Here is a 20,709-nt window from a genome sequence, read left to right as displayed (position 1 = left end):
CTACCAAGGATTACTCATGCAAAATTCCAGATCAAAATTCGAATTCTAAGTGCCATTTGCTCACTGATTACGAGATGGTTGCATTAACCCCCCCCCCCCCCTTTTATAATTAAAAAATATTTTTTGTTTAATTATAAATATTGTCCTATACGTGATATGGAAACTTTTGAAATTTCAGAAAATCATAATTTATAGCTCCTATTCAATATTCTATTTCTTTCTTGCTTTTTTCTTCTGCAATCATATCTTCTATATTAGTAAGAAGTATATTTTTCTAGGTGCTTTTACTCAAAGCGCTTACCGAGCACAGAAACTCCTCCCACTTATTTCTTTATGTCTAACCCCTGCGAGGGAACCTAACCTACGATAATTCTTGCTTTAGGCACGAGAGCATATACCCTACAGATACGCTAGTGGCGGAGGAAGGGATATTCACCACCTCCATTTTCTTGAAGATAAAGAGCTGGATCTGAATGATTTGGTCAATTCTTATTTACCTAAAATACCGGCGGTAAATAACATTATTTTAAAATCCTAGCTTTGTAAACTGCATTTCTTGAGTTAAAGTACTTTAATAGTCTTACAATGTTTTCAAGTAAATGATTAATAATTGTATTTATGGGCAAAATGAAAAGGGGAACTTTTACTATTTCTAACGTTAAGTACCTATCAATTTTAATTTAAAATAAGATACCATCTAATAGAAGTATTATAAAGAGCAATTACTGAAACAATTGGACATAAACACTATGCTTATCATGCTAATTAGGTCAAAAAATAGAGTTTAATGTTCAAGCCTTGCTATATTGATTTGTAAAGCATAAAAATTCAATTCTTTCGATTCGATTATAACAAATGTTATTTTAAAATAAAATAAATATCGGTATCACTTATTGTACCACTGTCAAAATGAAATGCCTAGTAAATAAACAATAGTTTTAATTGTGTTAAAACATATATTTTTTAAAATCTTGTAAGAAATGTCAACTCACCAATTAATACAAATCTAAGATTTTTAACAATTCTAGTAGAAAATTCGGAGTAATAAACTAATATTAATCAAGAACCTGCTTGTTAAGAATTAAACCAATACATTTGTGTTTACATTTTTACATTTCTAGGCTCCAAGTATCCGAGCTCATTGGCTGGCCATAGATGGGGTTCAGCCAGCTATTCCTGAAAATCCGCCACCACAAAGCAAAGATCAGCTGATCTCAGACTCAGTGGACCCTGCCAGCTCCCTAAAGTCAGCTGATTCAAAGACTAACAAGCTGGGAGCTGTTCTGGGACAGGTAAGAACAAGGATGATTACTTTGTTCTTTTTTTTTAACTTTAGCAAGCTTTAAATTTATAATTTTCCATATAAGATTGAAGAGAAGATTTACATGTTTCTCAATCTACATTCCTTCATATCAATTTATGGGGAAAATACGGTTTTTAGTGTTGATACCATCAATCATTAAATCGCAGTTTACTTACCTCCTTGTTTTTATTGATATTGGAAAGCTAAGTTTATTTAAGGTATATTTTTATCTGACTTCTTTGCTGTTGTGGGTTTTCTTAACTAACTAAAATTTTAGCTCTATTTAACTGTATAAAGTATCATCCTAACTATCTATCTATCTCTTTATCTAGACGAAGATGAAAACAGTGGAGACAGTAAACCTGAAACAGTTGGCTAGTCATGAGCTTAGCGTTGAACAACAACTTTATTTTAAAGAAATTACAGAGGTACGGGATTTAAAACAAAATTTATAAAGTAAAAATTTTGGGTAAAAATAATAAATAGCTATAAATATCTATACCCGTTTATAGGATGCTATAAATGAATTATTGGCCAATTCGTTCATCCAGAAGGAGGATGTGGTAAAACGTGTTGATGTGGGGTATCGTAATTTTAGCCTGCTACTAGTTTCACTTTATTAGAGTACATGATAATCTGGTGTAAGATCCAAGTAAGAATACATACATTATTACAGTTTATTTTACATGTAAAAATTTTTTATGGATAAACAGTGATAACAAAATCAAACAAAACAAATAGACTAGGTATTAAAGCATAAAATTAAACAAGTAATTTTTTTGGCACTAAAAATTGTAGTCGATCTATTGAGTATTATTGTAAAGGCATGTGTTGGATCAGATGAATCAAGGCGAGCTGAAGCTTTACAATCCTTGGCTATGGACCCTGGTCTACATCAAATGTTACCCAGGTAATTACTTGCCACGATACTGACGCTTTCTTCACAAAAAGTGTCTTATAAGCACTTATATCTCAACTTATCTTTTTAAAATAAATTGAAAATTGTTCTCTAGGGACTTACTACACATAGTACACAGTACCCAATTAACCTAACCTAACCTAATTATCAAACAAACTTTAAACTACACTACACCCCCCTCCCCACAGCTCTTTTTATTCTAAAACACTCATTTTTGTTGTTGAAAACTAATAAAAAAACCAGAAAATTTACTATGAAGTTTAACCAACCTTGGTTTTTTTATCTAGGTTAGCAACCTTCATTGCTGAAGGTGTGAGAGTAAATGTTGTACAACACAATCTTGCCATCCTAATCTATCTTATGAGAATGGTCAAATCGTTATTAGAAAATCAGGGATAATTCATTACAATTTCTGGACCGAAAAATAACCACAATTAAACTTCAATGAAGAACATTTTGAGGCTTGTTTTAGTTTTGCTTCTTTAAGAGTTAGAAGGTGTTTAATAGACATTTAAAACTGCAGCTACTATGTCTAGCATGTGACACCATTAGTAAATGTATTTTTGCCATTCTAAATCATTACTGTTCACAATTAGGACTTTCAAACAAATGTCGTGCATTTAAGGGTTGGTTTTCTGTTAGGTGTTAGATTAAGATATCAACAAAAACAAAATATAGCAAGTCACGTGTTTGACTCAGAATATTAATGGATAATGTGCTTGTGACAGTCCTTGATACTGGAGAAGTACCTGCACGAGTTGATACCTGCCGTGGCCACCTGCATTGTCTCCAGGCAGCTCTGTACCAGGCCAGATCATGATAATCATTGGGCTCTCAGGTAGAGAATTTCATTGACAGACAGATAGGTGTGTGTTTGTGTAACCAAAGCCATGTTTTTTTAGTGTTTGGACCTAAGTAGTCATGGAGTAGGACGAGACACTTTTGAATACTAGCCTCTGACATACCGTTAAGTAGATATAATATTAAGAATGCATATTATAATAGCTACTGCATATTTCCTCTAGTTTTACCCAGAACTCAAAGTTATTTTAGATAAGACAATGGACGATAAATTAATTCTGTACTATCAGAACCAAAAGCATTTCTAATGTAGATTAAAGTTATTGGTCGAAAAAATCGGACACGGTTGGTTTTTAAAGCCCAATAATGATTTAGCATCTAAGTTAAAATTTTGTAAACTAACGAATAGCCGGACGAGCTTGTAAACTTTAAGGAATATGTATAATTTACAGTCCAATGTCATCTCCCTCCAAACTTATAGAACTACATCTGAATTTTCTTTTTGTCCACATGAAATAACGAAACGACCTTGAAAAATAAAGATATGTTCCAAGGTTTGAAAGAAGAATTTTAAGAAAGAAAAAATTAATTTTAAAAGCTAAGCTGAAGACAAGAGAAATGCGACAGGGATTTTGGGACTATGTTCAACGAGATTTTGTTTCTGTGTAAAATTTTAAAATTATCAATAAAAGTATTTGTTGTAAATATAAGAAAGTTTTTTTTAATACGTAGTTTAGAAAAAAATTATATGGCAAATCTGCTTAACTTCTAGAAAGGGCACCGACATTAGATTAAGAAGGATTGAAGGAGCAAATAAGGTGGGATGGATATAGAAAATACGTGGATATTATGACACGGGAAAAATTTTCGTTAATTTATGTTGCTAAAAAGACAGTTCGTTGATCCAGTAGAAAGGGATGAGATGGGGTAAAGAGGGTGGATGGGGGGGGGGGGGGTCGTTATTTTAGCCAGCTACAAGATCCACTTTATTAGATATCTGGTGTAAGATCCAAGTAATAAATATCAATTAAGGTTGGTGGTTAAAAATTGTAGCTAAATTGTTAAAAGGCCCTTTAGTTGTTTTAACTCAATTGCCTGAAACACAAGAAATTCTTGGAAAATGGGTTAAGTAGAGAAATATCTAGGGAGGAGAAAATCCATTAGACATCTAACTTTAAACCTTACCTAAACATGTTTTACTTTAGACTTTTACCAATAGTTTTAATCAACACAATGGGTAATTTTGAATATCATAATGAGTACAACAATTTATTGTTCATTGTATAATCCCTTAAGATTCCTAGTAAAAATAAAGTAAATGGTAAAAAAGAAAAGTTAATAAAATTCGATATACTAAACATTTAATGATAAACCTTTAAAGTTTTAAAGCCTAAGAATAGAAGAACGCTAATTTAACGTTATTATTCAGGATAATATACAGTCCATGTCAACTCCGCCCTGTTTTTCTTTGCAAGAGATTGAGAGAAATAGAAATAACTGACTTTTTAAACGTTTTCTGTATACTTTAGATTTTACCTCTAATGGATTAGGAGCTCTGTTTTAAAATGAAATTTAAGTCCAACCATGCATATGAAGCACACTATACAGTTATACAATATGAATAGAGATTAATATTTAATGTATTCATCATGTACAGAGTGCTTATTAAAAACTTGGATTTATTATTATTTTAATCTAGGTAGTAACATAAAGTTTTCTTATAGGGTGGTGTGGTGTATTATGGGTCAGAGTCCTATCAACTATTTTAAAACCGTTTTTTAATGATGTTCTAAACAACTTTTGCAAGGCAAAGTCGTAACTTATTTCCTGTAGTTTCATTTGTTACTTCGACAGATTATTGTCAGATCACCCCGTCTATGATTTTTTGCCCTCAAAAATGGACCATGAAAAAAAAAGAAAACAATTTTGAATTTTCTTTGCATAGCTTAAGTTAGTGAAAAAAGACCAATCGACACGGGTGATTTTCTGTTAATCTCAAGGACGACGGGGTAATATGTCTTATTTGTATAAGAGGGTGTTCTCGATGTTTGCACGGTTTGTATGTTTTTATGTCTAATCGGCTAGGATTGAGCTAGAAAAGTGTTTAAGGTGTCTATAGAAAGCTCTTTGCATGCCCCAACAAAAACTCTACAGGATATGGGTTCTATATTCAAAATTCAAAGTATCTTTTCAAGGTTTTGTATTTTTCAAAATTCCTATTGCATAAAAGTAGCTAAATATTAAAAAGATTTTTTTGTGAAACATAAGGAATCACCCTGTAACTTCACATATACGTGAATGATATATGATTTCTGAGAAGATGTTACCAAATAGTAAGTTGTATTTAACATGTATTACCCTACTTGCTCAATCTTACAAACATGGTTGTCATATTAGGCATTTTTTTCGATAACGGGCCGCCCAATTGCCCAAAAGGGTTTTGGCGGGTTTTGGGCACCCTTTTTGGGCAAATATCGTTATAAGCATATAAAAGGATAAAAAATAACCTAAAACCATCTCAGGACCTATAAAAGCTCCACTGTAAAGGAAAACCATATCGGTTCAGCGGTTAGCAAAATTTTTCTCTAGGTACAAAAAAAGCTTACTAATTTATATAATACTAGTGGCTTCGCCCCTAGCCTCTAGGGGCTTCGCCCCATGAGGTAATGGAAAGTCAACCCTCCAGAATAATTTAAAAGTTATTCTTTGCCGAATTACTCTTTGGTAAAATTAAACCCAGGTTGTGCGCCGTGTGCACAAAAATTTCAATTCATAAAAATTAAACCCAGGTTGTTCACCGTATATCTCGTACGGGGTGAGCATAAGCGAGTACCCTGTATGCGGCGCAAGCTCTGATAGTCCCACTGATTGGACCACATATACACAAAAATTAAAAACTCTTCTCTGTAAATTTTATTTAATACCTATAATTGCAACAACTTTTTGAAGATGTCAATTTTTAAAAGTTACAAAGTTTTTTTTGGGGGGGGGGGTTCATGGGGGCTTCGCCCCATGGTGCAGTGGGGTTCCCCCAACCCAATTACTGGTTTTTGTTTACAAAAATAAAAAATTTGGAAATAGGGATTTTTTTTTTTAGGGGGGTTGGGGTGTCCCACCCTTCTAAAAAATAGCCTAAAACCACCAGAGGACCAGTAGGTATATTCCCAGAAGAGTAGAGCCCAATTTGTTCAGCAGTTACTGAGATTTTACAAAAAATGTAAAAAAAATTTTTTGGGAAGGGTGTTTTTTTTTAGTTTTTGGGGGGGTTGGGGGTGTCCCACCCCCCAGGAAAATAGCTTAAAACCATCACAGGACCAGTAGATATAATCCCTGAAGAGTAGAGCCCAATCGGTTCAGCGGTTACTGAGATCTTAAGCTTCAGACGGACAGACAGACGGACAGACATCAAGCTACTTTGTATTATAGATTAATAACACCCCAAAAATAGGCCCTCCCCCTCTATTTTTACCCCCTCCCCTTTTTCACCCCCAAAACGGGGGGTGCCCAAATCTGCCCAAAAAGACCGATAAAGGGCGGGCCAAAAACCGCCTGCCCGATTTGAACATTATCCAAAAAATAGGCCCCCCCTCTTTTCCCTCCCCTTTTTCTCACCCCCCAAAAGGGGGGGAGGCCAAATCGTCCCAAAAGGACCCGATAAAGGGCAGCCCAAAACCGCCCGCCAAAAACCGCCTGCCCAAAAGCGCCCGCCCGATATGACAACCCTGCTTACAAATTCACACACCTACTTGAAATGATAATCCTTTTATTTTAATCCAAAAATTATTTTGCATCGTCGAAAAGTATGTTATATATATGTACGTTTCTGTTCAATGTGATCTTTAAATGTTAGGGCCATTTTATCTCTAAATTTTTTTCTTGGTAGCTTATAGATATTGGAAACGGATGGACAGAAGAGGATCAAGGGCTGTAGTTCCATAGTTCGCAAACTCCCTAAACAATTGTTTTCGCTCCACAACAAAAAAGATTTCTTTCTCAATTAAGTAGGAGAAATTCAATATTGACCTTTCTATTTCTACTATTGCTTAACTTTTATTCACAAGTTTTACATAGAAAATAGTTCAAATATATTCTGCAAAAGAATTAATAATTTTGCTTTGTTTTTAGGGATTTTGCGAGTAGAATGATGGCAGCAATTTGCAAAAATTTTCATACCTCCACAAACAACATACAAACAAGGAATATTTGACTTTGAAAAACTTTTATTGTTGCAGAAGCAAAAATGTCCAAATAAGGCAAAGGTCATGTATGTATATATTCAAGACTTTAAAATGACTAATTGAGTTAAATTTTTGATAGAGTCGGCATGGCAGTTTATCAACATGCAAAATTAAACAAAATTGTTCTTTTATCTCCCCGTTAAAATCTTGCTAGAGACCGAATTAATTGGGTTCTCCATTTTAGGAAGCTTGATATAATCAATTGAATAAAGCCTTTAATAATGCTTTCTCGTTATTTGGCACATCGTAGCCGATATATGTGTATCTACGTGTGATTCTCATATTATCAACTTTATATGTTTTAGGCCTATAATAAAGATGCTGCGATTATTTTCTATCCAGAAAGTACAAATTAAATTAATTTTGTTATTATTTATGCAAATATGTCAGGTATAGGAAAAAGTTATTTTACGCAAACACAACAAAGTTCAGACGCAATTTTATTTATAGTTCGTGTTCAAAACCGTAAAGAAAAGTTGAAGAATACCTAATACTTATTTTAATATCGAAATTTTACAAATATGATATAATGACACTTAAAGTTGATTGAAAGGGGTAGTTTCACGAAATGCATTTGAACTTAATTTAGTGAACCGCATATTTTTTTGCTAGTTAATGGGTTAAACTACATATATATAGCATATATTTGAAAGAATTTCAATTTTCTACCACGTAGTTTTGAAAATATCAAGACTTGAAAATTGTCTTTTTGTGATATATGTAATTTAAAAAGACGATTTTCAAGTCTTGATAATTTAAAAACTACGTGGTTGAAAATTGAAATTCTTTCAATTATATGCTAAATATTTCGTGAAACTACCCCTTTTAAAATAGTTTTCCCGTACATTTTAATATATTAGTCAGTAAGTTATAAAATGGTAACAACCCTTTAAAAGATATACAAGGGTGTATATTCTGCATAAGATTAATTTTTTCCCCCTGCTGAAAATATTTTTATTTTTTTCCTTTTCTAGTTTTTTTTTCCAGCAAGCAAGGGGAAAATTGGAAAAGTATTTTCAGAACTCTTTATTTTATTCATATTATTCCCCCTGCCACATATTATTTAATTTTTTTCACCAAGGAGGGGAGAAAATGGAAAAAATGTTTTCAGTTCGTTTTTTTTCTCCAACCACATGTTTTTTATTCGCCCCCTCCCCCCCCCCCCCTTTAGCAGGTTCATTCATGGAGAATATACGCCCCTGGAGACAAGTCAGCAAGATATGAAATGGTACCTAACAAGCTATTAAAACTACATTAATTCATTTTTTCGTCTTTTTACTATTGGTCTCATTGTAAAAACATCGAGTTTGTTTTTGGTATCTTTGGAAGGATGCAAAATTTGGATCAGAATATTTGCATTTCTTATTGAAAAGTTTATAATAAGACATATAGGGGTTGAGGTGTGTGTGTGTGTGTGTGTATTTATGTGGTAACAGTGTTTTGTGGGGTGACCACATAATAACAGTTTTTTTAATTCTTACAAGTGGTTATATGAATTACTTCTTAGTTAGGATTTTATTTATGCTATGAATACCTAGGTATGAATCTTTAATTCCAAGATTTTTTTCAAAATTGTATTCTGTTAAAAATAATAGGTATTCTTTAAGTGCTGACGCTCTTAAGGTATTTATTTTCGTTTTTCTACAGTTTTATTTGATTTACTTCGCTTTACTAATTTTTTAAAATTCTTAAGTTTAAGTAAAATAAGACATTAAAAATACACTAAAAATACACTAAAGACCTATCACAACCATATACCACCTCTTTATTTGATCTTTAGGGAACAACTTGTATATTTTATAAATTGTGTAATATATGCGTGGGTGTATATGTGTGTCTGTCTGTTAAAATAAAAGTAGGAAAACTTTTAAACCGGTGAAAAGATAGGAATGAGGATTCATGTAAACTTTTTCCGCAATAAAAAGGCCTATATGAACTTAAAGCCATCATACATATCATATGGTCTTACATAGTTTTAAACGACAAAACAAAGTTACAAATAACCGTGATTCAATGATGAAATTGCGTATGCAACGAGCTTTTTGTGTACAAATAAATCTCTGATTTTAACATTCTCAAATAATGGAACTAGTTTTTTTTTAAATTTATATCCCTACCCTGTTTATGCAAACGGTTAGTGAAAAAGTTTGCTAAGTCAAATTGGTTGTGGCACGATGACAGGGTGACAAAAATATTCAGCGATGCATTGAAATCTGACAAAAACCCACTGGTGGCGTATTATGGTGCAATAGCTGGCCTTCAGGTATAAAAAAATTATAGACTTTTTCCTTCTAAGTGCCAGCGAGCACAGACCCCCCCCCCCCCCACCTCCATTATTTTTTAAATATTAAAATAAGTGAGTTAGGTTATTTTTTTCTTTATAATCCTATTAGGCGTCCTAACCCTGCGGGGTTACCTTTTACTCAATTTAACATATCCTAACCCGACATAAAGTAAAACACAAATACACAAAAATACAATTATTTAAATTTATTTTAAAATAAAGGGGGGGGGGGGAACAGCCAACGGATAGACGGGATGTGGTTACGGTATTTAAGCCGAACTTTTTCATCATTTGAATTGACATGCCCTTCGATTTGCCAATCAATAATTGAAATATATTTGCTTGATAATTTTAGGAACTTGGACCTGAAGTTATCAAAGTGTTTATCCTGCCGAACATCAGTATTCTGGCAGAGAAGATTGATGCTGCCCTGGACCCCAACAATACAAGTGCCTCTAAAGTGGAACAAAACGCAGCCACAAATATCAGGTGACCATGATTTCTGTATTTTTATTTTCTCCTAAAACTTTTTGTAGGAAGGTACTTTATAATTCAGTTAGTCTGTCGCCACGCGGGAAAGGCGATTACCTAGGCTGTTATTTTTTTTAGAAACCCTGGACCAAAAAGCATATGATTTAATATTTTTGGTCTATAAGTCTTTCAGTCATTGTACAAAAGATAAACTTGCAATTATTTTTATAGAATTTGTGATTTGATACTTTTAAATAATCACTAGCGGCTTCGCCCCTAGCCTCTAGGGGCTTTGCCCCAAAAGGTTTAATCAAACTATTTTTTCGTATTTTAGATGTTTTCATTTTTGGGGGGGTTGGGGGTGTCCCACCCCCCAAGAAAATAGTTATAAACCTTCCCGGGACCTTTGAGAAGCTACCCTGTAAAGGAGAACCCGATCGGTTCAGCGGTTAGCGAGATCCTTCGCTACAAACAAAGAGACAAACAAACATTGTTCTATTTTGTATTATAGATATGTTCTTTTTTTATGACCACTGAACATCTGCTCTGTAACTCACTTGGTCCGTTTGTCCAACCATTAATTCTTTGTGTTGTCATCCATGTAAAATTGTCCTTTACTGAAGATATTTCTTTTTCTCCGAACCTTTGAAAACTTATAAAATCTGGTTTGCGGTACTTTTTAATTTTTCAATAATTAGATTATTAATCATCCTGTGACATTTCACTACTTTGGTTTCTTACTATGTAAATAAAATTAATGAAATACTTATTGGTTGACATTAAAAAATGAAGAAATTTATCATTGAGACAAATAAATGAAATAGATGAAGAAACTTACCTTATCAAAGAAATATAGAAATTACTTTAAAAATTAAATGAAGAAAAAATTATCACTTTTTTTTCATTTTCTGTTTTTGATCCAATTAATTACAGTTATCAATGACGTTGAGTTGATGTTAGTTAATTAGATTAATTTGGTAAAGTTAAGAAAAAGTATTTTTTCAAGGTACTAGGACGACTATGTTTGTAAGTAGTAATAATCAACTATTAGGTTTCTTTAAACAACATTAAATTGAAGCGCACAACACTTAAATAAATGTAGATACTTAACCTTAATGTTTATCCTATTTTATGAAGTAGTACCTAACGTGTTTTTTTCCTATTGACAATATACTTTTCTTTTTGAGATACATCCCGGAATGGTTTTATGTTATTTTTTGCTTTACCTCCCCTAGATGTCAGGGGCACGTTCTCTAGTTTTTATGAAAAAAGAAACAAATTATTTAGTTTTAATAGAACTAGCACAAATTTCAGTAATGAAGTGTATTTCTGTGATGACGGACGTGCGGACAAATTAAAATGAAAGAATGGGTAGCTGCGCTACTAAAGAAATGAATCATTAAAGTGAACAAGGATGACAACATCCATAAAAGCGAAGCGCTGAAACGGTAGAGAAAACGGACAATAACACTTGTATAGTGTCAGAACTGAATAATCAGAATATAAATGTATAAGAGTCGATGCAAACTTGTAAGTAAATTTGTTTTAAAAATACTTGATACAGAATAATGTTTATGGACATACTGACATTTTAGGACTTAATTATAGAGTTGTTTCGTTTATAATATTGTATTTTGTTGTCCCAGGAATCAGTATACAAAAAATTTGTTGTTAAAAAAGTAAAAAAATCAACATGTTTAAAATGGACGTACGGACATTTTAGTAATAATCATAGAGTTGCTACGCTTTCTAAATCGTACCTAACTACTGCAGGAATCACTATGCAAAATTTGAAATCGATAAGACAATTCTAACATGCCTAAATTAACGAAAAAAGCTATCCGTGACGGACGGACGGACGTATGGACGGACCGACCCTAATTATAGAAAAGCTTCGCTTTTAAAAATAAGTTTCCTAATCGTTAGTTATATAACTGTGATGTAAGATTATTGAAAGAATAGAGGATAGTCTGACTTTTTTTTGTCTGCAGCGAAGGATCTCGCTAATTGCTAGACCCAGGCTGGCCACAAACATACTATTTCCACTATTTCCACTATTTTTGCATACTATGCAAACTATTCCAAAAAAATATGCTATTTCCACTATTGTCCAAAATTGCATACTATTTCCACTATTTCTTTGGATTTCAGATAAATCTTCAATTTTTAGGTAACTAAAACAAACTGATTTTTTTGATCATTAAAAGAAAGCCAAGTAGCAGGTTTCATCGCATTTTCACAGTATCTTTTCTCCTATTTCTAGTCCCTGCGGGGGGCTCTAACCCTGCGGGGCAATCATTAACACTTACCTAACCTAAATGCCTATCTATGCTACTGTGAAAATGCGGCAAACTCGCTACTTTGTTTTCAAATTTTTTTTAGAAATGTTTCCAGAAGAAAGTAGTCTTTAAGTTCAGATTGTTGTACCTTTATTGAAAGTTATTGGTATTTCTACATTCAATGTAAAGATTTCTCCTTTTAAATTTTAATATCATTGAGGAGTACTTTTATTATTAAATGATCCTACAGGTTACTGAGGTTTATGATTAACTCCTAACAAACTAATATAAATATAATATGTTTCTCTATGTCATTAGAAAGATCCTCTCATTTTGTTGTAAAATATTTATTATTTGAACTTTTATTATTATTATTTATTAAACCATTTAGGAGGGGATATTTACCCCCCCCCCCCCAAAAAATAAAAAATCTCTAATAAAAAAATTTTTTTGGCGCGCTTCGCGCGCATTTTTAATACTACATATTTAACAAAATTTAAATTACCCCCCCCCCCAAAAAAAATTTACCCCGGGGGTAAATTTTGGGAGGGGTAAACTAAATTTACCCCTGTTAACAGATTTCAGAGGGGGTAATTACCCCCCCCAAGCAAATTTTACCCCGGGGTAAAATTTTGGGGGGGGGGGGTAAAAAAAATTTGCGGCGCGCTTCGCGCGCCATTTTACCCCCCCAAAAACGAATTACCCCCCCCTTAAAAAATTTTTAACCCCCCCAAAATAAAAAGCTTGGACGCCCCTGTCAGAAACTTTACCTTAATTTATTATTATATTTTAACTTTCAATTTTTTTATATAATATTTCTTTTTAAAATTACGATATGAATTATGACACTGTGCACAACAAAATTATTTTACTAGTCCAAAATTTTTGATAGTCAATAAACAACTTATTTTTTTACTAATTCTTAGCTCATTTTTTTTTATTTTTTTTTCAGAATAGAATGTTGGTGTTTGTTACTATGTTTTTCAATCTAATAAGACAAGAAAGTAATGATTTCCTGATAGCTAACCAACATTTTAAGGCCCTATAATGTTTTAAATGCTTGCTATTTCATACTATTTTGTTTAAAATGCATACTATTTCATACTATTTTTAAAAAATTTACATACTATTGCATACTATTTTTTAAAATTTTACATACTATTGCATACTATTTACTTTTTTTTTGCATACTATTTTATACTATTTTGAAAAAAAGTCTGTGGCCACCCTGAAGACCGATATGTATCTCTTTTACAAAGTAGCTTTATAACTATTTTGGGGGAGAGTACCACCAAATTCACAAGAGAAAAAAATGACACCCCGGCCCCCCTCTCTTATTTTTTTCTATACTTTTTCTTAATATTAAATTGAAAATGGGCTGGGTTCAAAACGCTAGTATGAATAATAATACTTAAGTTATAAGTATTTTTCTCGTATTCATTCGAATCCGGTGGATAGGAACCGGTTCTCATAAATACGAAAAAACTATGTCTAGCATCGTATTATATTTAGCTTTCTACGAATATAGAAATGTACAATCATAAGATTAAAACCAGTTTTTTTAGCCGGTGCCTTAGGCACCGCGGGGCTAAATAAACTAGTTTTAATCTTATAATTGTACATTCTATATCCGCGGAAAACCGTTTTTAATACGATGCGAGAAATAACTATTATTACTTAATCATCAAAAGACATATCTAGTGTATCCTCAGTTTAATCTTTTCTGCATATAAAAATTATTTAGACGCAAAGTTGTAAAGATTAGGCAAGTTTAACTAATTAAGGACGGGCTACCATACATGGATTAAGTGTTCTTGTGTTTTAACGGAATTTAAGTATTTTATTTTAAAACTTTTAACTTAAATAGGTATAATAGAAAACATTATTTTATATATTCACAGTTGAATTACTTAAATTTAAAATTAGATTAGGTATACGTATTTAAAAAATTTTATGAGATGCTTTCTGACTTCGATAAAGGGGTTAGCCCCATGAAATGCATGCATTTAACATGTAGTCGATTGAGTTTTAATTTTATGCCATAAAGTTTTGAAAGAATTCAATTAGATTTATAATTTTCTAAAAACAAATATAGATGATCATTACTCAAGGTTTTGCAGTTGTTTTGTAAAGGTCAATCAAAGTAAGACAACAAGGCATCAATCTGAATAATATTTTTTTAAATGGTTGGTTTGTAGAAACTGTGGTTGATCCCAGGTGGGGCAAAGAATGCTGGGTGGGCAGGATTAAGAAAAGATTAAATAAGATTAGAATCAATTTAAATTAGTTTTGAGTGTGGCAGAAACTTTGTTTACAAATCTTGTCATAGTCAGGCACTCTGCTCATTTTCACAGGTACAGGGATACTATAGTAGGGAATTAAAACAATCTTCCTTTAATTTTTGTGTGTTAAATACTGCCTTATGAGTTTATTCTACTTTACTTGCCTCCCTCCCCTAGATGCTAGGGATGCTCCCGCTTGTATTAAAATATTATATTTAAGAAGGGAAAATTAGCCCGGGAAGGAACAGTTTCCAATTTTTAATATAACAGCTTCATAGTACCAAAAGACCTATGAGAAGCTTTCCTGAAAGTTATTAATCATCTGTTGAGATCAACTATTGTCCAATTATTTGTACACGTTCTAAAGTTTTGGATTTTACCTCAACATCTAAAAAGATTTGACTTTTCTAGGAAGCTTTATCTTGCATGTATTATAACTTAAAATAATTTCGTTTCTCCTAATATATTTAGAATTCTTTTTTAGGAATCTTTTGGTAAAATCCGTGTCACCTGTCCTCAAAAGTATGAGAGATCCTCCAGATAACATTGAGGACTACAAACGGGAATTTGGTACTCTTGGACCTCATTTACATACCGGTAAGTTCACTCAAAAAATCTATAACTATAGATTTAAAAACCAGACAAATACCTGGATCCATTGATGATGACCTTTTTCGTCTGCTAGCAAATTGCTTTCTGTTATTCTGTAGCGACTTGGAGGTGTTAATATTTCCGACGTCATTTGCTGATATTCAAAGACCCAATTGAAAGTTGGCAGAGGGTCCACGGGTTGGGGACATACAGTTATTTAACGCCTTTCCCCTCTTTTGTTTTACTTTAATGTACACCTTCACTTTTTAGTTGAATCACACAACAACAACAACTTAAATGAAGCTTCAAAGTAAAAGTCATGCGTTTTTTTACAGGAGTAGAAAAGGCACGTAAGCAAGCAGCGACTAAACCATCCGGGGGAAGTGGTGGACCATCCCAAACACAAAGACAATCATCTCAACATGGACCACTCAGTGCCCCTAGACCCCCACAACCTCAAAAGGTATGTATAAGTTGTTTTTAATAATACAATTTTTGGATCAGGTGCAGTTAAAGGTACAATGTTCCTGAGATCAATTATCTCTAAAAATCTATGAACGGCTGAACGTAAAATATATTTGTTCGTAAAAATTTTATTCGAGAAGTGAAGACCTTTTAATAATCTGGAATAGCTATTACTCAATAATGCATAGTTAACCGTAAATTTATGGTCCTTTTTGTTAAGCCTAAAACAATGTTTAGGAAAAATATGTATGTTTGGCGGCTAGCAGACTTTGAAATTATTCGTTTTTTTTAGATAATAGATTATAGGAACATTTTACCGCGAACTGCACCAGAACCCTGTTTTTTTATTCATAATACCTATTAGATTTCCCGTCTGAACATTATTATGGTTATAAAGCATGATTGTTTTTTTATGTTTCCCTTTAGATTAGAGTTTTAGTAACAATATTCGGTTCTAAGTCGATTGAATAAATACTAGAAAATGCTTGTGTAAGCATTAGAGTTTTTTATATATTTCAAATAGAAGGGTGATAACATAGATAAGTAGCGTAGAAAACAAGGATGACAACATCCATAAAAGTGAAGCACTGAAACGGTAGGACAGTGTCAGAACTAAATAATCATAATTTAAATGTATATGGGTCAAAGCAAAATTGTAAGTAAATTTGTTAAAAAAAACTGCTTGATTCAGGATAATGTTTATGGACATACTTACATTTCTAGGACTTGATTATAAAGTTGCTTCGCTTATTACATTATACTTTGTTGTCCCAGGAATCAATATACCAAAAATCAGATCAATCAGATGATTAGTTCACACAAAAATTTGTTGTTAAAAAAGTAAAATAATCAACATGTTTAAAATGGACGTACGGACATTTTGGTAATGATTATAGAGTTGCTACGCTTTTTAAATCGTACCTAACTACTAAAGGAATCACCTTGCAAAATTTGAAATCGATAGGACAATTCTAACATGCCTAAATTAATGGAAAAAAGCTATCCGTTACGTAAGTACGGACGGACCGACCCTAATTGTAGAAAAGCTTCGCTTTTAAAAATCATAGAAAGGCAAACGGACAAAGTGAGTTGGAAAGCAAATGTCCAGTTCAGTTAAAAAAAAGAGAGGAAGAAAAGAAAGAAGGATATAAGAATAGTAATATTCGGAATTACAAAAAATCACGAAACTTTCGTGAAAAATAGTTATATGACACCCTTGTTGCATAATCGACGGACCGAAAAACAAATTCAATTGTATACTGGATGGCCTATGGAATCATATATAAACTGCGAACCAAAAAAATAGGCAAATCTGAATTTGCAGAATAGCAGCTTTAACCCTTTACAGTCGGGCCCCTTGCCGCACCTTAATCAGTCGGGGGGGGGGGGGGGGGGGGGGCGTTCAACGCCCCCCCCCTTATTATCTCAGTTCCTATTAGAGCTAGAGGGCTAAAATTTTTTGTGCAAGTCCCCTGTTTGATAATGAATTTCCGACCTTTTATAAGTCTAAGTCAATTTTCGCTTCCTTCACCCTTTTATTTAACAACCTTTGTTTTTAGGTCCTTTTTTACTTAAAAATTTCAAACGGCTGTAATTTTCTTATTTTTGAAGCTAGAAGAAAAATTTTTTTCCAGAAAATGTTTATCTTTATGTAAATTTTACATTAGAAATATCAAAATATAAATTTCAGCGGCCGCAGCTGTACTTGGCAGCTGCCAGCCGCCGCAGTCGGCGGTCGGCGGGAAAACGGCGGCGGATCTTCGTGAAATTTTAATATGTTATGTAGACATGTAAGAAAAGCTTAAGTTTAAAATTTGAAGTCTCTAAGTCAAAAATTGCGGCCACAGGAGCCTTTTAAAGATTTCTGGAGACCTGGAGGATCAGGACCTGCAGGATCATACCTGGAACCTAAAAGTGACTTGAACACCTGTATTTTATATAAGGATGTACTACTAGAGGATTTTTTAGTATTTTGGTATGATAAAATGCTTTGTTTTAGTCAAAAAAATATTTTTGCTCTTTACCTGGATGACCCTGCCAGGTTTGCTGGCATCCTGTGCCCGCCAGGATGGAGATATTCAAAAAATTCCAACTCTCAGTTATGTGTCATACCCATACTTAAAAAGTCAAGCAGTTTGGGCTCTTCATCTTTCACACACAGAAAATGAGATAGAAAAAACCGGAGGGGGGGGCGTTCAACGCCCCCCCCCCACCGACCGTTAAGGGTTAATATTCATTTAGGATGATTCTACTGTAAATATAAAATGTAGATGCAGCTTTTGGTTACAAGTTTCCACTATTATTTTTTTATTAAACAGCACCACGGAAGCACAAGATCTCAAAAACAGCATTTTGGTTAAAAACTGGTGAACCAAAAAGATATGCAAATCCAAAACAAATCTATGGAAAAGCGATTTTTTTGCACTTTTCTCCTGTTTTAAAGATTGATTCTGATAAATTAATAATTTTTTAAGGGATTTATGCATTAATTATTATGAAATATAGTATTAGGTAGAAATGATTGATTTAAAAAAAAAGAAATATTAGAAAAAAAGAAATTCGACCCCTATCACTGTAGAGGTCAGCTGCTTGCCTCCAGTCTTATGGATGTAGCCTAATACATGTTAAAGATGAAAATTACTCCCAAAAGTATACAAAAATTATTTTTAATGTGTTTAAAAAATCCATTTTAAAATCTTGATTTTGAGGATGATGACCTTTCAGATGCTCCTGTTGGTGATGATGGTGAGTTAAATGTTATCTAAGTACATGCCCATTACAACAACTTGTCTATCAACCTATGTACCATTTTTTGTAGTCATAGCAATCTCCATAGAGCCTCGCGACAAGAAATATAAACATCTTCTAAAAATAACAGTATTTACCTTATGAATTGGAGTAATTGAAAATGCAATTTTTTTCTTTTTTAATACTGCTTTGCTGGAGGCTGCTATGAATACAAAAATTGGACCATAGTTCAATATATAAGTTGTCATCATGGTCATGCATTTTGATAACATTTGGCTCACCATCACTACCCGTAGGAGCATCTTAAAGTCCATCATCATCAAAATCAAGATTTTAAAATGGATTTTTTTAACACATTAAAAATAATTTTTGTATACTTTTGGGAGTAATTTTTCTGTTTAACATGTATTTAGCTTCATCCATAAGACTGGAGGTCAGCAGCTGTCCTCTAAAGTGATAGGGGTCGAATTTCTTTTTTTCTAATATTTCTTATTTTAAAAATCATTACTTTCTACCTTATACTACATTTCATAATAATTAATGCATAAATCCCTTTAAAAATTGTTAATTTATCAGAATCAATCTTTAAAACAGAAGAAAAGTGCAAAAAAATCGTTTTTTTCCATTGATTTGTTTTGGATTTGCATATCTTTTTGGTTCACCAGTTTTTAACCAAAATGCTGTTTTTGAGATCTTGTGCTTCCGTGGTGCTGATTAATGAAAAATTAACGGTGGAAACTTGTAACCAAAAGATGCATCTACATTTTATATTTACAGTAAAATCATCCTAAATTAATATTAAAGCTACCATTCTACAAATTCAGATTTGCCTATTTTTTTGGTTCGCAGTTTAAATAAGAATAAAGCTACGTGTACTTACATCTATAATCACAAAAATCCATTAAAACTACAATATAACTACTATATAAAGTATAATTTTAATATTATTGACTAAAAATTTTTGAAAATCGGACTAAAAACGCCTGCAAAATTTATGGAAATTAGTAAAAAAAAATAGAAGCGGCTAGCAAGCTGTGTTTCATAATGACGGAAATGTTTACAAAAAAATTCAACCGTCGATCCTGAAAAGAAGCCGAGAATATCACGTTTCTCAAAAACGTTTCAGACAGACAACAGACGGACATAAAAACGGACATTTCCAATTTTAGTGTGTTGGGGCTGTTAAGCCACTTTTTGTAAACAAACCTAAAACACAAAGGAACATAACCTATCTTATATTTTGCATTGCAATTTCTTTAATTTCTTATGCTAAAATTTCTGGAATACGGCCTTGAAATTTTTTTTTTCTTCAATATTCTACTGTCTTGTACTTAGTTTAATAAATGATCTGTACATTGATAATATGGGTATAGTCCCTTTCGTAACATCGCACCCTATGAGGCGATTCTTCGTATACTTCACAGTAGATTTTCTCCTATTTCTAGCCCCTGCGAGGGGCTCTAACCCTGCGGGGCCAATTACCTAACCCTGTGGGGCAATCACCTAACCTAATTTAACCTAACCTAACCTATAAAAAGCCATTTTAAAAATACGACGAATCGCCCCTTATGGGGTGATGTTACGAAAGGGACTATTCCCGATAATATTTATAATTGTTTTGTCCTGTATATTGATGTTGTCCTCTTTGTGTCTAGGTGTTTATGCGTGTTATTCCTGAAGCTGCACATCAACCGGTAAGATTTAGGTTTGGGACACCTGCCATTTTCTTTGGGACACCTATTTCCTATTATATAAAGTAGTAAGCTTTTTTGTCTGAACAGATATGATTTTCCTTTACTGTAAACCTTCTTGTAAGTCACGTAAACGTTTTTAACTATTTTAGGAAAGGTATTGTATCTCCACCCTCCAAATGAAAAATGCCCCCTCCAAAAAAAACATTTAACTTTTTTCTTTTTAAAACTTAAAAAATAGGGATATAATGGGGGTCGACTTACCCCCTCCCCCTTCCCACTTGACTGCCCCTAGAGGCTTCTAGGAGCATAGCCGCTAGTAAAGTATAAACTTGCTCAATACAAGTTTTAAGTTAATATCGCACTAATCGGTGCCTTCATTCAAAGTGCCTAGCTTAGCTAACACAGAAAATTCACTTTAAAACCTCTATTGCAATGTCAATATGCATTTTCTCACTTGAGTCTACTTTTATGTCTTTTATAAAAATCTAGGATTGAAAAGAATCCTGTACAGTACACATTTTGGCAAACATAGGATTAAAATATCGTTTCATGGGACGTCGTCGCGATCTAGGACATTTGATTGTAAGTTAGACTGATACCTAGAATTTTATAAGAACTAAAAACTCATTGTAGG

The 20,709-nt window shown here is 32.9% G+C and overlaps 1 protein-coding gene across 1 annotated transcript in view; it reads left to right on the top strand.

The window, feature by feature from the left end:
* The window catches only part of LOC145311894 (transcription initiation factor TFIID subunit 6-like), a 30,344-nt gene that overhangs the window by 6,685 nt on the left and 2,950 nt on the right, over positions 1 to 20,709 (top strand). The window contains exons 6-17 of the mRNA XM_080150926.1: positions 383 to 511; positions 1,122 to 1,292; positions 1,636 to 1,731; positions 2,128 to 2,213; positions 2,510 to 2,615; positions 2,951 to 3,060; positions 7,149 to 7,221; positions 9,444 to 9,524; positions 9,901 to 10,034; positions 15,062 to 15,174; positions 15,504 to 15,631; positions 20,037 to 20,075. Coding sequence (XP_080007052.1) covers positions 383 to 511; positions 1,122 to 1,292; positions 1,636 to 1,731; positions 2,128 to 2,213; positions 2,510 to 2,615; positions 2,951 to 3,060; positions 7,149 to 7,221; positions 9,444 to 9,524; positions 9,901 to 10,034; positions 15,062 to 15,174; positions 15,504 to 15,631; positions 20,037 to 20,075 — 1,266 coding nt within the window. The remainder of the gene's footprint in view (positions 1 to 382; positions 512 to 1,121; positions 1,293 to 1,635; positions 1,732 to 2,127; positions 2,214 to 2,509; positions 2,616 to 2,950; positions 3,061 to 7,148; positions 7,222 to 9,443; positions 9,525 to 9,900; positions 10,035 to 15,061; positions 15,175 to 15,503; positions 15,632 to 20,036; positions 20,076 to 20,709) is intronic.

The sequence above is a fragment of the Acartia tonsa genome, chromosome 2 (genome assembly GCF_053477335.1).
Source record: "Acartia tonsa isolate MP-2025a chromosome 2, ASM5347733v1, whole genome shotgun sequence".
NCBI lineage: Eukaryota > Metazoa > Arthropoda > Copepoda > Calanoida > Acartiidae > Acartia > Acartia tonsa.
This window is presented reverse-complemented; position numbering and strand designations above follow the sequence as displayed.